Genomic DNA, 16,168 nt, shown 5'->3' with positions numbered 1-16,168 from the left:
AACTAAAAAGATGGATTATGAAAAGTCGAGGGCGGAGCTTCCAAAGGAGGACTGAAGGAAGGGGTGAATATTTGAAATTAACTAAAACGAAACTGATTTTAAATTTAAAGGGGAAGTGTGTAATTTCTGCACCATTAAATTCACTAAACAAAATTGCAAAAATAAAGTTTGTTTACTAAAAGGTAACCAGAACATTTCTCTCGTCTGCCAATGGTCCAACAGATAGTCCCAGCCCAAACTCATGCCATAGAGTTTTTCAAGTTGTAGTCAAGAAACCCGGAAGAGAATTCGCCATGGGTTCCTCTGGATTTTCCTATGGGTTTATTAAATGGGGTTTTTGAACTTATGAGTCAAACAAGGTCTGTGATTAGCATTACTTAACGATATAAGGGCGGTTTGTTCTACAACATAAATAAAACACGTTCATCCCTCGAACGCCATGTGTTTCACATGGCGGCTTCCAAATTAACGTTTGAGGTATGACTGTGTGTAATTTGTGTAGTAGAACAAAACATCCACATATCGTCATATAATGTTTACAACATAATTTATTTTACAGATACGTTCAAAAGCCCCGTTATGAAAACCCAAAGAAAAATCTTGAGGAATCCCATGGTGAATTAGACTTCCGAGTTCAAATTAACGTCACGGTGAACAGCTCTATTGGCTGAGATACTGCTGCTCGAACAGACTAAGCAAGGTTTGTTCACATTTTTAAGGTAATATAAAGCAAATTTGGAAAAAGAAAATAGTTTTGAATATCTCTAGAATCTGGAAGCATTAAAAAAGTGAACAGCAAATCAATTTGATCTGCGGTTAAAACACACAAACCCAATCGTCCCTTTGATGGAAATACTAACACTGAGTAACGTCCAGTTTGGCTTAAGTGCTGACACTAATGCCAGCTTTTACCCTTGCTGGCAAATTTACAGACTTAACCGCAAAGAGAGGTAGACTAATTCATTTAAAGGGAGAGTCACTGAAACCCACTGGACTGATGACAGCTGGCGTATATCTGCCCCCCATATTTCTGGGACCTTCTCCCAGTTGTTTGTTGCCCCTCGTAAGAGCACCTTGCCTCCATTTATTAGATAAAATGTCAGAGGTGGGCAGCGCTGTCAGCCATAATGGTTATTCCACCCTGATGAGGCGGGCTTGGGGACTTAAAATTTAATATGGCCCTGAAAGTGTGTTCGTTTGTTTGTTTGTTTGTGTGTGTGTGTGTGTGTCTGTGTGTGTGTGTGTGTGTGTGTGTGTGTGTGTGTGTGTGCATACAGTATGTGTGAAATGTGTGTAGCTGGAGCCCGTCCAGACTTCCATAAATGGTTCTTGGGAGGGATGTCGTATCCCTAAGTGATAGTATCAAACAATTTACCAAAATCAATATTCCCCATTCATCCCCGTAATGCAATATGATTCCCTTTGCCCGTCTCTGTTATGTCTTACCGATATCCGATTGAATTGTGCTAAGCATATACATCACACTTACACATAGACAGGCTCTGACAGCTGGGAGTCACACACACACACACACACACACACACAGAGCTTGTGCTTTCTACTAGGAATGTCTAATAAATTGGTTACTATATCGATAGTGGCCAATATTAGTGTTTTTTTATTTATTTTTTAAATGATAGTTATCTATCTGATCTAGGAAAAAAAATAAATCAATAGCAGGGCTTATTTCAATTCAAACTTTAGACTCTTTTTCAATGTTGTACTAAAGTACTAATATGATACCTCATATAAACACATTATAGTTTTCTGATTTTATTATGAACACTGCTTTAAAAAAGAAAATAAAAAGACAAATCAATAGTGTATACCATGTTTGGACACACTTGACATAATTTATGTTTATAATGATATTAGTTTCACTATAAATCTAATATGTGGAAAAATGCAGTAATATAGAATAGTTGGTAGATAGATTTTAATTTGGCCATTGGCCATAATAAAATAATGGCCATATCATATAATCTATTGGTCAAATATATATATATATATATTTACTTTCTAAAATTATTTATGATAATTTATGATAAAAATATTTGGGCATACCCGTAAGCCTTTGATCTGCAGGCTGCCCAGGTCTTGCAGGGACATACGCGAATCTTTCCCCAGAAGACTGACCCCGTCCTTTAGCCAACTGATGGTGGGCACGGGCTCCCCGGATGCATGGCACCTGAGAAGAGCCACACTGTCCACACCCCGAGTCTGGTTAGCTGGACCCTGCCGGATGATGGGGGGAGGACGATCGGTCAACACTGAAAGAGAGAAAGAAAAATAACTAAAGGAATGTTCTAGGTTTAATACAAGTTAAGCTCAATCGACAGCATTTGTGGCAAAATGTTGATTACTAAATTAATTAAAAATAAAAAGTGATACTATAGGTGTTAACATGTTTTTAGATCACTGGCATTAACTGGCATTACAGTGTTTACCAAATGACATGAGTTACGTCGTCATGACAACGAAGTTGCAACATTGAATAAACTTTACGCTGATAAGGTAAAAAAAGCAATTTTTATCACACTAAAATCTTTTGGCTATACTTTTGAAACAGTGTGTATTGTAATGTTTCTGGATTGGCCCCATTCATTTCCATTGTAAGAGCCTTACTGTAACCAATCTTTTTACTTTTTTTTAATAAACTAGGGTCGAGTTGAATTTATTTTTGTGGTAATCAATATCATCCCTCAAGTGCTTAACTTGTACTGAATCTGGAACATTCCTGTTTAACCCTTATGTTATGCTCTGATAATTTTGACTTGGATTGTTAGCATTTAGCAGACTTGTCCATCAAAACAAATTCATTCTCAACATGTTGTAACACAACATAATGACTTTACAGCTTTCTTATGTATCATCCATTTGTTTTAGCATAGGACAAGGAGAGCGTGTTCGTCATTAAAAGTGTCTGGAAACATTAACATTGGTGGTACACTATCACGTGTGGCGCAGAAAGCTTGAGGAAGCCATGATTACCCTATTCCTGGATGGAACGGGGTTACACGCACATTTTGTGGTTGCACCACAGGGCAGCGTCTACCCCCAAAACATTCTGGGAAAAACAGGGAGAAACGCAGAGTCTTCATTTTTCGAGCTCACTGATGTGGCAGAGGTGGTTTTGAAGTTTCCAGACAGTGCCTGTGTTCCTTAATTTAGGAACCAGAGCTTGAGTAAAATTTCATACATTACTATACATCCGAGTGTGGGGGCTGAGACGGAGTCGTAAACTGTTTCTCAAAACATGAAACCTCCATTCTACATCACATGGATTATTTGCTCTATGAGCCGTTTATAATGATGGGTTAACTACGTTTCGGTGACCATGGAAAGATTTTCATCCATTAGTTCATGCCTAGTAGTTCTTCAGGAATGCTGTGACTTTGAAACAGGTCAAGCTTTCACTGTGACATGCTGTCAATTAGCACAGAAAATAATTTTGATTTGTTCCTGTGTTTATAAATTTGGTTTGTAAAAGCAAAATTTGTGTTTAATGTAATGCACTTTTAGAAACAATGTAATTCTATGGGTATATGCATTGCACTGGGATAAACGTAAAAATACACACTGTTTTGAGCATTCCCATAAACAAATCTGATATATGGCCTTATTACACGCTTCTGGAATACTCGATTCTGATTGTTCAATAGCGCCATCTAGTGGTCTGATATATCTGAGTAACAACTGCACTTCAGGGGATTAAAACATATCAGACCGGTCATCCGGGTATTGCGGGTCATCTATCCTACCTCTCGGATCACTGTATGAGCTCTACAAGAAAGATATTAAAATAATTAAACTCAAATCAATGTTTCATGTCAATTGATTTATTTATATAGCAAGTAGTTTTGTAATTAGCTGGATATTAAGCAGTCAGACAGTCATTACGGTATTTACAAAACAAAAACACCAGATAATGAGGGTCATTTTCACAAAATAAACACAGACAGAACTGCAATGCAAACCGGAGGTGGAATTCGGCTGTTCAGCGATTTCTTTCTTCTCGCATAATTACAGAATTTCAAAGCAAATCAGTATTTTATGTCCATTTAAATATTTACAATATATTTTTATCGCATTCTGTATATTTTTTGGTTAGTAGCAATGTCAGCCGGTTGCTTTCACAAAATTAAACCCTTCAGGCTGACTGTATATTATCCCTTACTTATACGAACATATTGTATATAAAACTATAATTCATATACTTTATGTGGTATAAATGAGCACATTCAAAATCCTATATGATTTGGTAAAATATTTGTTACCTGTAGGAAAACGTAAATTTTTTTTGTGGTAATTTGAAATACATTCACTGATTACTTTATTATTAAAACCTGTACACCTACTTATTTATGCGATTATCTACACAGCCAATCATGTGGCAGAAGTGCAGTACATAAAATCATGCAGATACGGGTCAGGAGCTTCAGATAATGTTCAAATCAACCATTAGAAAAGGGAAAACAAATTTGATCTCAGTGATTAGGACCGTGGCATGATTGTTGGTGCCAGCCGGGCTGGTTTGATTATTTCTGTAATTGCTGATCTCCTGGGATTTTCATGCACAACAGTCTCAAGAGTTTACTCAGAATGGTGCCAAAAACAAAAAACATCCAGTGAGTGGCAGTTCTGTGGACTGAAATGCCTTGTTGATGAGAGAGGACAACAGAGAATGGCCAGACTGGTTCGAGATGACAGAAAGGCTATGGTAACTCAGATAACCACTCTGTACACTTTTCGTGAATGCACAACACATCGAACCTTGAGGTGGATGAGCTACAATAGCAGAAGACCACGTCAGGCACTTTACTTTTTATTTCTGTAAAAACATATCGCAATTCTGTGTGGGTATAATCACAAGACCTTACTTAAGACTAGTGGGATAACAGCACTTTCAAACCTTGTCTGTGCAAATACAATCTTTGTGAAGATTCCACACAATGATGTATGTGTGATGTATGAGTGGGAATCTAATGGCCCTGAAGCGCTAACCATTTATTTCTCTGACTAATAATAATAATAATGCAATAATAGCATGTGTGTGCTGTCCCCCTGCCTCTCTGAGGACACATTAATTAGCAGGTATGTATTAATGAGAAAAAGCCTGCTGATGCTAATAACAGACTGCACCTCTAACCCTTAAATACAGCTTCAAACGAAGTGTCTTCCATGCCTCTCTTTCTGCTGTTAGTTAGTATTTGTCTCGCTCTGTATAAAGTATGGTATTTATACTGTCCAAATCTCCATCAGAATGCCTCATTTAAGTTCAGGGATGAAGAGTTGCCATCCTAATTCATCAACGAGGATTACCCAGCGCCGAGGTTAAACCCCAGAGTGCTTTGCCTGCGTATCCATCACGCCAGTGTAAGCCCCAGAGATGCATGTGCAGACTGATCGAGTCTCATGAAGCATAATGGCTGTATCTGGATTAAAACTGCATCCTCTGGGTGGAATGAGTCTTTTAGTCTTGAACTATATTGAACTATGTTGCGTTTCAACATGACTGGGCTGAAGTTCTTTCAAATCGGCCAGATCTCCTCTATGCCAATTGTTTACACTGATATGGCAGATATTTCAGAGAGTTCTCATTGGCTTCCCAACAAAATTACAGAAAACAGTTAAGAAAAGGCCAGTTCTGATAAAGAAACTAATGTTCTCAACTAATGTTCATATTCTGCCGTGGTGTGGAGTACTTTAAAATCAACATGAAATCAAAACTGACCCTACTGACTTTCTTAATGTATGTTTCCGGTCTAATTGTGTATGATTCGTTGGTGCACATCATTTTAAGTTTAAACACGTTTAATGTAATTTAAGAAATTTCTCTGCCGATTTTCACTTTTGGCTGACACCACAAATCCCTCTTACTTTTCAACTGAAAAGTCTATTAATTGAAAGGTTGTTTGAAACCTGCAAGGATCTATCAACATTGAGCCCTTGAGTGAAAACCTCCAGGTGCATTGAACCTGTAATAAGTGTACTGTAAATCACTTTGGATAAAAGCGTCTGCCAGACTGCTTATTTATTAATGTAACCAAACAAAAAATGTATTGTATGTGTTCAGTATGACATTTCAAATTTGGTTGATATAACCTGAGTGTCCGCTGAGACTAGTTGGTATGGTGTGTGAGTGTGTATATGTGTGTGTATATGTGTGTGTGTGTGTGTGTGTGAGTGTGAGTGTGTGTGTATATATGTGTGTGTGTGTGTGTGTGTGAGTATGTGTGAGTGTGAGTGTGTGTTTGGGCGGGTGGATTGGGTGGTTTACAAGGGCATTTTTTAGGTTATAAACTGGTAATTACAAGGGTATTATGCTATAAATGTGGTTTATGAGGACATTTCTAGTGTCCCTATAATTCAAATCGCTTAAAAAGATACTAAACTATGTTTTTAAAATGTAATTTTTTTTTTGTGAGGGTTAGGTTTAGGGGATAGAATCTATAGTTTGTACAGTATAAAAATCATTATGTCTATGGAGAGTCCTCATAAGGATTGCCCCACCAATGTGTGTGTGTGTGTGTGTGGGTGTGTGTCAGACCGACGTGGAGTGATGTTCAGCTGAAAGGAGAGTTGTGGACAGCATGAAGGCCTTGATGCCGTCTGGCACCAGATATTTTTCATCAAATATCTCCTTGAACCTGTCCGGAGCCTTTGGCACCTCAACAGCCACTAAATCACACTCTTCCTGCAGTGCAGGTGTGGCCGTGACCTCCTCCTTCTCATCACTACCTGTCATCCTCCAAAACATCTCTCAAATGCTCCATTCTGAGTCAGAGCTCTTTGCTAGCATGTACATGAATAGTGTAGAAAATAACACCTAAAAAAAAATTTTTTTGCTTTTTCAACAGATGGTCAGTGAAAGGGATGATTAGACTTCAGAAAATGTTGATCATCAACCTCAGGGAGCCGTTTTATATTTTCTGTTCAGTTTATGTAAAAGTTCACCTTTTATACAGAATTTTATACAGTTAAAACCCTGAACTAATTTTAGCAATAAACATTAAGAGGCAATATTTATACAAATAATAATAGTAAAAATCATTCTGACAAGATAGTTTGTAACCAAATGCTGGCTTGTTGCTATTGATAAACTTATATTTACCTTAAATTAAATAATACATTATTTGTTTGATTTAGTTTTTTACAATAACTTTGGTAAAATAATGGCAAAGCATGAGGAATTCCTACAACTCTGGAATTTTTGTTCAAGATCATTCACATGTATTTCCGCCATGCTGCAGATGTGTCCAAATTATGTTACTTCTTAGGAGTCACAATTTAAAAATAATAATAACACAATTTAATCTAATAGTTATGGAAAGAAAAATCCTTGGAATTTGTGTAACAGTAATGGAACACCACAGTGCACCCTATTTGTGGAAAACAGTTTAGGTCAAATGCTGAAGGTGAGATTTCATAATTTGTATATTTTGCAGTCAACCACAGCAGCGGTCACATATTAGACTGAAGATATAGTTTGAAATTTCACACAAAGTGACTTTATTCCACTTTCTCATTTGAAAAAAAAAAATAAATAAAAAAAATAAATATAAATATATATATATATATATATATATATATATATATATATATATATATATATATATATTTCTTACACAACCCTCAACTCGCTATTGTTGCCAAAGACATTTTTCCATCACCAGTATCTGAAATTTTGAAGGACGCATGTTTTCACTCCCTCTTCAAACTGAAATGAAGTTTTCCTCCTGTCAGAAGAAGTTCACAGAGACGTGCTCCTGTAATATTTAAATGCGAGCAGAATTCAGGGTCATCGGGCTTGCTATTCATTGCAAACATCAATGCAGCGTGGAGATATCTCAAGGCCAGATTCCAATTCAGCTCTTAATGTGGATCCAAAGGCAATAGAAGTAGTTTTCTTATGACATTTATCTTTCATTTATCGTTTGTGTTAGGAATCGAGGCCTTCGTTTGTTTGGGATATGAAAAGTGTAGGCTGACTTTTGAATGACAGAAAATGAAAGAGAGCTGGAAGGGAGGGTGGGAAGAGAGAGACAGAGAGAGATGTGAAATAATAAAATAGAGTTTTTCTGTCAGTTAACTAATTTTTAAAATGATGTAAAACGATCATTTTAATAAAAAATAATCAGGACGGTTTTGGAAAATGACTATATAATGCAAACAAATTTGGGAAAATTATTAGCAAAAATAAAAATACTGTATATATATATATATATATATATATATATATATATATATATATATATATATACACACACACACACACACACACACACTGGCAGCCTTACGTTTGGAGTAATGTGCAGATTTTGCTCTTATGGAAAGATTTCTCATCAAAAAATCCTCCACATGCAGCAATGACAGCTTAGCAGATCCTTGGCATTCTATCTGTCATTTTGTCCAGTTACTCAGGTGACATTTCACCCCACGCTTCCTGTAACACTTGCCACAGATGTGGCTGTCTTGTTGTGCACTTCTCATGCACCTTACAGTCTAGCTGATCCAGGAAAAGCTCAACAGGGTTAAGATCTATAACATCATGTGGTCGGTTATGGGCAGTAAAGGTGCCCTCCACGACCACGTCAGCTCATCATGCACTTCCGGGAAGAATGGTATGAGGGGGGCGTGGCTGTGAGCAGCTCCCGGAGCCGAGGTACTAGTCGTCAAGCCGCGAAGGCTGTGGGGAGGACGGAGGGCTCCAGTCCAAGCCCACGCTCATGGCAGCCCGGGCAAGCATGTCAGCCATCTGCGCGTCCGCCTCAGACTGGGCAGGCTGGCCCGAAGGTGGCAGCCCAGTCAAGTCTTCCACGTCAGACGCCTGGATGCTGTCCGATGCAGTGGTGATGTCATCATCCAAGTCCAAGGCCTCAAGGGAGAATGCCGGCTGGCTGTGAGGCAAGCCGAACTCATCTCCAGCTCAGACGGAAGCGAGCGAGCATGTCGGGGGGTGGGTGGTTCGTGGGGATTTACCTGGCGAAACCGAGCCTATCGTTATCCCCATATCGCCTTCATCACCAGCCGGGTCTTGCTCAATCCCATGGGAAGAAGGAGCGATGGGGGGGTGGGGGGGTGGATGGCTGAAGTGGCATTCACCTTGAGGAAGGAGAGCCGCGACTGCAACGCTGCCATGGTCATGTTCTCGCAGTGACTACATGAGCCATCCACGAATGCCGCCTCAGTGTGATTGCTGCCCAGACACATGAGGCAGCGTCTGTGGCTGTCAGTCTTGGAGAGAAATCGACCACATCCAGGAACAACACAGGGGCGGAAAGGGATCTTGAAAAAGATGCATCCTGAAAAGGACGTTCAATGCCGCTGTGTATTGCTCTTTTGTGAGTGGAAAACTCAAACTCTTTTAGAGAAATCAAAACTATTTTAGGAGAACACTCTTTTAACAGTGAAAAGCGCTGTCGAAGCACCCAGAGGCATAGACTGCACAGCATGCAGAGAGAGAGAACGGCCGCTAGAAACGCGCTGTAGATCCAACAGCAATGCTTCTCGCTGACAGAGGTGAGTGAAACAGTGGTGAACTTCAGCTTGTTGTTGCACAACCATTCGGCTCCAAAGAAAAATTCTGACTGGCACTCGCTGCCCTGCTTCCCTTTATACCAGTAGGTCCGGGGTGGGGCATGCAAATTCTGTCTGCCAACTTGACATTGGCCTTTTCTCAGGTTCAGAGGTACGTTTGGCGTCCCAGGAAGACCCCTTGTGTCACTTCATTCGACACAACGTCAAGTGAGTGACAGAAGGGGAACACTATTTTCCATTTATCTGTTGTCCAATGTCTGCATTTTTTGCCCACTCTAACCTTTTCTTTTAGTTTTCCTGTTTCAAAAGTGGCTTTCTCTTTGCAATTCTTCCCATAAGGCCTGCACCCCTGTGTCTTCTCTTTACTTTTGTACATGAAATTGGTGTTTAGCGGGCAGAATTCAATGAAAATCTCAGCTGAGGACATGTGAGGCATCTATTGCTCAAAATAGAGACAATGCTATACGTGTCCTATTGTTTAGAGCCAGTTGTCCTTTGTCTTTGAAGACTGTAGTGTACACCTTTGTATGAAATCTTTGTATGATGAGTTTATAGAGAAAGCGGTTTCTTTTTTGCCTTAAGACATGCCAGTCGATTGCATACTGTGGCAACTCAAAATGTAAACCTTTATTTAATGATGTTAAATAACATCATTAGGTGTTGGAGTGATGGCTGCTGGAAATGGGGCCAGTCTAGATTTGATCAAAAATAACTTTTTCAAATAGTGATGGCATTGTTTTTTACATCAGTAATGTCCTGAATATACTTTGTGATCAGTTGAATGCCACTTTGGTGAATTAAAATACCAATTACCTTCCGAAAATCTAAATATGGCCCTACATCATCACTGTGATTAAGCCGCAGGCCGAATATATATATATATATATATCAAAATTTTTGGCAATGATGCAAAAACAATCATTTTAATAATCTCGCTGACTACCACCCCTGGGGTCCCGAGTATGCATCCAGGGTGTGCTGAGCCAGGTCTCAGCAATCAAATTGGCCCGGTTGCTAGGGAGGGTAGTGTCAAATGCAGTAACCTCCTTGTGGTCGCTATAATGTGGTTCGCTCTTGGTGGGGCACTTGGTGTGTTGTGCGTAGATTTCGCAGAGAATAATGTGAAGCCACCACACGAATAATCATGTGTGGGGGAACGTGGGTGCCATTTTGCTAAAATTTTCAAGTTTACATTTTGGCCTGGAAAATAACATTTGTGGCTGCAGGAAGATCTTATAAAGATGGAGCTGAAATAAAACGTATGACATGCATTGTAAAACTAGATATAAATAAGAAAAACAAACAACAAAACAGTCCTGCAACTATAAACCAAAAAGCAAAAAAGAAACATTGGCCAGCCAAGAACCACTTCCACATTCCCGAAGCCCGGTTGTGCTCCGGTCTGCCCCAGTGCTTACCGTCTGTGACTTCAAGCTGGGCTTTGGCCAGGATGCTACCCGCAACTGTCAGGGCCTGGCAGATATAATACCCTGCGTCAGCCCGCTGGATTGTGGTGATGGTGAGATCTCCGCTGGGCGACACAGAGAATCGACTGTTGGGTTGCTGCAACTGATTTGGAAATAGGAGGTTCTGCACAAAGGAAAGAAGAGACAAAGAAGACAAAAGAAAAGCGTTTTAGGAGAAATTTTCTACCTGGAACCTGCAGTTTTTGAATTGTTTGTGCCAAGCTGTTACCTCTTTGAATAGAAACACTCCCCTAGAGTGACATTCTTGTACAACAAAAAGGAAATTATCAATGTATTTTCAACAATTTCCAAAGGAATTACTATGGCTCTACTATAACATTTAAAATTGCTTGACACAATGTCTCACTAGAGAAAGAACTCTTTGTAACAGTTAAGCTAACCCTAAGTGTGTATATACCTTACTGCGAGTATCCATTGTGTCTAAATGACTCCCATAATTGCACTGGGGTGCATTGTTTACTCACTTTGTCTGACGTGGCTGCTGTGTTTGAAATGAAATCTGTTGGAAAGGGAGGTGGCCAGGTGGTTCAAAGCTATTTCACCAGCAGTAGTCGGTTTAGACATTTCTTAATTATGGGAGATAACGAGCGAGGTTCAATAATGGCCATCATCGATGAGGCCTCACATCCACCTCAGGTTTTATATCCTGGAGATCTCACTACCCATCCTTTAATTTTCTCTCTTTTGCTTTTAGTCATCATAGGCGACCGACAAACAACTAAAGGCATTAGCCGGATTCAATTACACCTAATTACTTTAATGCTCCAAATTATGCTCCAAATGCTGTTTTTTTTTTTTTTTTTTTAATTAGCATCTAACAAATTATAGATGCCGGGTCCATTATCAACAAGTGTGTCTGAGAGGCTTCTCTCGGCCCTAATGACTCAATAACTGCTTTAATGTTGCCTTTTAACAAATACTTTCATATCTTACTTAAAGGTGAAGTGTGTCATTTTCTCAATGTTAAAACACTTCTGCATACCTCAGCTTAATATACAGAGACACCTACGTATAAGTAAGCCATTTATAGGTTTATTCCCACCAAAAGAAAGCATAGGTTTGGAGCAGGTTCTGGAACAGGCTAAGACAAAACCATAAGTATGAGCAAATGTAATAGTTTGTTTGTTGTAAAAACTATCTAGTGATATTCTGGTTGATTTTTGGTCAATAACTATATAATAATATTTAACAATAACTAACCTTTTGGTGACTGTACAGCAGATATAAACGCACAGTTGACAAATGTGTTATTATTCATTCCTGAGGACATTTACATTGAGGTCATAGTGTGATACTTGAATATTTCTACAATTGGACACATTTCAAACAGAACATAATTTTAAACAACTGGTATATCATTTTAAACTGTATTTTGCTCCCTCCTACTTTGATAAGTGATGTGTTTTACCTGGCTGCCCTCTTTCTGCCAGAAGACTGCTGGTTGTGGGTTCCCTTTGGTCTCACAGGGGAAAGTGGCGGTGCGTCCCTGCGCCACAATCTGGTCTCGTGGCCTGATCACGAACTGCGGTGCGGCTGAGTCAAGAACCGAAAAAATAAATAAACGTTACACCATCACATCAACACTCAGATGCAAACAAACAGACTGCACACACACACACACACACACACTGGCAGCCACTGGGAATGTCAGGCATCCACAGGCATTGGCTGCCAAGGTCACTGAGACAGAGCTTCCATGCATCAGTCCATTTACGACAGAATTTGATCTCTCGGTTGATCTGTTTGCTTTGACCACAAACAGCAAGGACAGCAACAGGAAGCCATTCATCCAGGTGGGGCCATGGTGGGCTGCACCGAATGAATGACAGGCAGCTTTCAGGCATGGCTGTACTGCAGTCACAACACCAGAGAGAAGGGTGGGTCATTCCGGTTAGGACACACAGAGAAGTTATAGTATGTGAGGATGCCACACCTTGAACATGGGTGGAAACAATTATCTGGTGTAAATGATGACTTTTCACTTTTGGGTGAATGTAACCTTTAAATGGACAACTCTATTCAAAGAACACAAAGCAGCTTATACTCCCATACTGAACCTTTCCATCATTATCTATGCAAACTGTAAAAGGCAAGCAAAGGCCCAAAGTTGAACAAGCTTGGAAAAGATTGAACTTGCTATTTATATTCAAATGGAAGTCATTCTCTTTTCTAAGTGCCAGCCCCAGTCAAGTTCTCACAGATTGTGAATTTCCCATCACCTCATGCCTCACACTTAGCCAAGTATTTTAACCTCTCAAGTCACCCAGCACAGAAACTTAGCCAACATTCCTGCAGAGCAAATTCAAATAAACCAATTAAAAGTACCATCTTCCCTGCTTACCCTGTCTAACCTGACCTTAAAATGACATCAAAATTCAGGAAGACAAATCCAAATTTTACCCTTGACATTGAGTCACTACTACTTTCTCATTAATGAGAAGGTTAGGGCACCAACAGTCAAAACAAGTTGGTTTATCTGTGTCTTCAAAGGCAAGACATGGCAGGAGGAGGTTGTGAGAAGATAAAATGCTACGGCAGAGTAGTAGAACTCACTGGAGCATTTACATTTGGGTTTCAAGAATGTTGCAATGGTCTTTATATTGAAAAAAAAAGAAATGAGATAGATTTGCTTCTGCCAGCATCTCTGGACTCTGGACTCTATAATCAATCATTTAAACCAAAAAGGCAAACACAGTAGGTATTACTGTTAAAATTATTATCCTTATTATTAATGAGCTTCAAAATATGTCAAGATCTTGGACCAAAAATAACAACAATCAAGAAAATTTAGTATTTCCTTGTTGTGTTAGTTTTAAATTGGCAGCTATAACAATAAGTCTAGATGATGGATTTTGGGAATATTTTGATGTATGGCACCCTCCCGAAAGCCACCGAACCCCTGGTGAAGTTTTAAATCTCTAAGTGGAGTGAAATAACTTGCATGGGTGAACCATTACTCATAGTATGCCAATCAACAGAAGAAAGGGGTCTGACAGCAAAAAACACGCTCCCCTCTATTTTGATCCCTAAATGAGCCCGGGTACTATTGATACAGCTGGCAACTATGGACAAGGGAAGTCTGCAAGTGTTTGTGATTTATGTGACTTATCCCCTTTTGTGAGGCTGTACTTGACTAAAGCAGACACATTCGGGCAAGTTACTGATGGTGGAAAATTTACAGGCTTCCCAATCTGGGCGTGTGTTGGTGTTGCACTTTGAGTTTGGGCAACACACTAAGACTTTAAATCATAGTTTGGACCAGTTTCATTCTACTCCAAAGCTTTTTCGCACTGGGCACGAAAGATGGCCATTTACTGATGCCACTCACTCAAAGTGACTGTTTAATGACTTGGACGTACACTGTTGAGTGTTAAAGCCCTCTTTGGCTGACTTTGTGGGGAAGCACACAAACACACAGATCTTATAGGCTATATTAGTGAGGAAAACTGCAATGGTTTTCACACTAAGATAATTATATTTACAATAACCTACCCCTATCATTAAACTGGTCCTCACACAAACCTGTTGATATTATTTGATTTCATGCAAAATATGGTTTAGTCAGTTTATAAGCATTTCAAACAGTGAAGACTACTTGTGTCCAATCAAGTCGGTTCTCAACATGAGAACATTTTCAAACATTTGGCCCTCACAAGTATAGGCAAACCTGTACAGACACTCATGCCCCAAGCCTATTTGTTCCTTACAGAATTATAAAGAGTAGAACAAATCTAGTAATAAATAAACTGTGATTGCATTTCATGTTTTATTGTAAAATGTCCTAGCACTAGGCTCTTTTCATTGGTAAGTGTCTGCTGGGTGGATACAGCTCTCTGACAGCTGAATGGCTGATCAGATCCCATATTTAATTAATGACTGAACACATCTGTCCTGACTTCACAACTAAACACACATCTAAGAGCTGTATGTAAACACTTGCAAACACATATGAGAAGAGGAAACACATGCGTTCTCTCTCAGATGGAAAAAGCAACAGAAACTGAAATGACTAATTGAAGACCCTCTCAGAATGCTGGAACACATTGTTTTGAAGTGTCTGATTGAAAAACACAGACTGACAAACCATAATATATATAAATATATACATATATATTTAACTCTATCAATTTCCAAATGTATGTCCTTCCAGATGGTTGTGCTTGTTTTTAAGGGGGAAATGCTGTATTTGATTTTGGAGAATGTCACAAAGCTTTAAGCAAAACACACTCAAACCCACTTCCCATCCATAACCCCAGCCTACCCCATCCACACACACACAATCATTTAATAAGCGTTATGGGCAGTGCTATCAAGACAGAGCTCTTTAAAAGAGGTTGTTAGTACATCCACAGGTTAGTAAGGTATACAATGCTACACTGAATATTACCTGAGGAAGTACATAAGCATGGTAAAGGAAGTAATGAAGAATAACCATGAACCTCTACCGGGTTAGTTCAAGAGTTTAAATACTTCAGTGCGTGTGTGTGTGTATGTGCGTGTGTGTATTTGTGTAGCAGGTAGGGAGGAAGGTGTACAGAAGGCAGAGGGAAAACATGCAGTATGGAGGAGTGACTGTGATGGGTACTTACCAACAGGGCGAGCTGAATACATAAAATGGTGGAGTGAACAAAAAACAATACACAAAAAATGAACAAAAGACAGAAACACACACACACACACACACACACACACACACACACACACACACACACACACACACACACACACACACACACACAAAGGACGGACAAAGAAGAAAGTGAAAACAAGTAAGAACAAAATAAATCATATTCAGAATGAACAATGGCAATGTGTTTTTTTTTTTTCAGCACAGTGTTGGTAGTAAAGACATATTTCACAGCAGAGATGCATGTAGCAGAGGATAAATGCAATGCATTACTTGTGTGGCCAAGTAATGCAATATCTGCTGTTACGTGTCAGTAATGTATTGAGGGCTGCTGAGAAAAACCAACCCAACGGTCCTCTAATGTCTCCTCGACAGGAATCTCTTTTCTTAAGATGTCATTAAATTTTGGGGCTTGTCTGGGATACAATTTGGGTACTCTACTATGAAATCTGTTTCACCTGCAATCATGAGGTCTATAAACACAGATCTCTGCACAGAGGCTGAACCAGCAAGA

General features: G+C 39.3%; 1 protein-coding gene across 11 annotated transcripts in view; it reads right to left on the bottom strand.

Annotated features, from left to right (window-relative positions):
* The window catches only part of robo2 (roundabout, axon guidance receptor, homolog 2 (Drosophila)), a 572,271-nt gene that overhangs the window by 71,677 nt on the left and 484,426 nt on the right, over positions 1–16,168 (bottom strand). For 8 of the 11 annotated variants that reach the window (XM_052106908.1, XM_052106906.1, XM_052106907.1 and 5 more), the window contains 4 exons: positions 15,617–15,628; positions 12,436–12,560; positions 10,959–11,130; positions 2,065–2,270 (listed from right to left, as the gene is read on the bottom strand). In XM_052106908.1, the coding sequence (XP_051962868.1) occupies positions 2,065–2,270; positions 10,959–11,130; positions 12,436–12,560; positions 15,617–15,628 (515 nt within the window). The remainder of the gene's footprint in view (positions 1–2,064; positions 2,271–10,958; positions 11,131–12,435; positions 12,561–15,616; positions 15,629–16,168) is intronic. The other 3 variants (XM_052106909.1, XM_052106911.1, XM_052106915.1) reach the window with 1 other exon arrangement.

Source organism: Xyrauchen texanus, chromosome 36, assembly GCF_025860055.1.
Source record: "Xyrauchen texanus isolate HMW12.3.18 chromosome 36, RBS_HiC_50CHRs, whole genome shotgun sequence".
Lineage (NCBI taxonomy): Eukaryota > Metazoa > Chordata > Actinopteri > Cypriniformes > Catostomidae > Xyrauchen > Xyrauchen texanus.
This window is presented reverse-complemented; position numbering and strand designations above follow the sequence as displayed.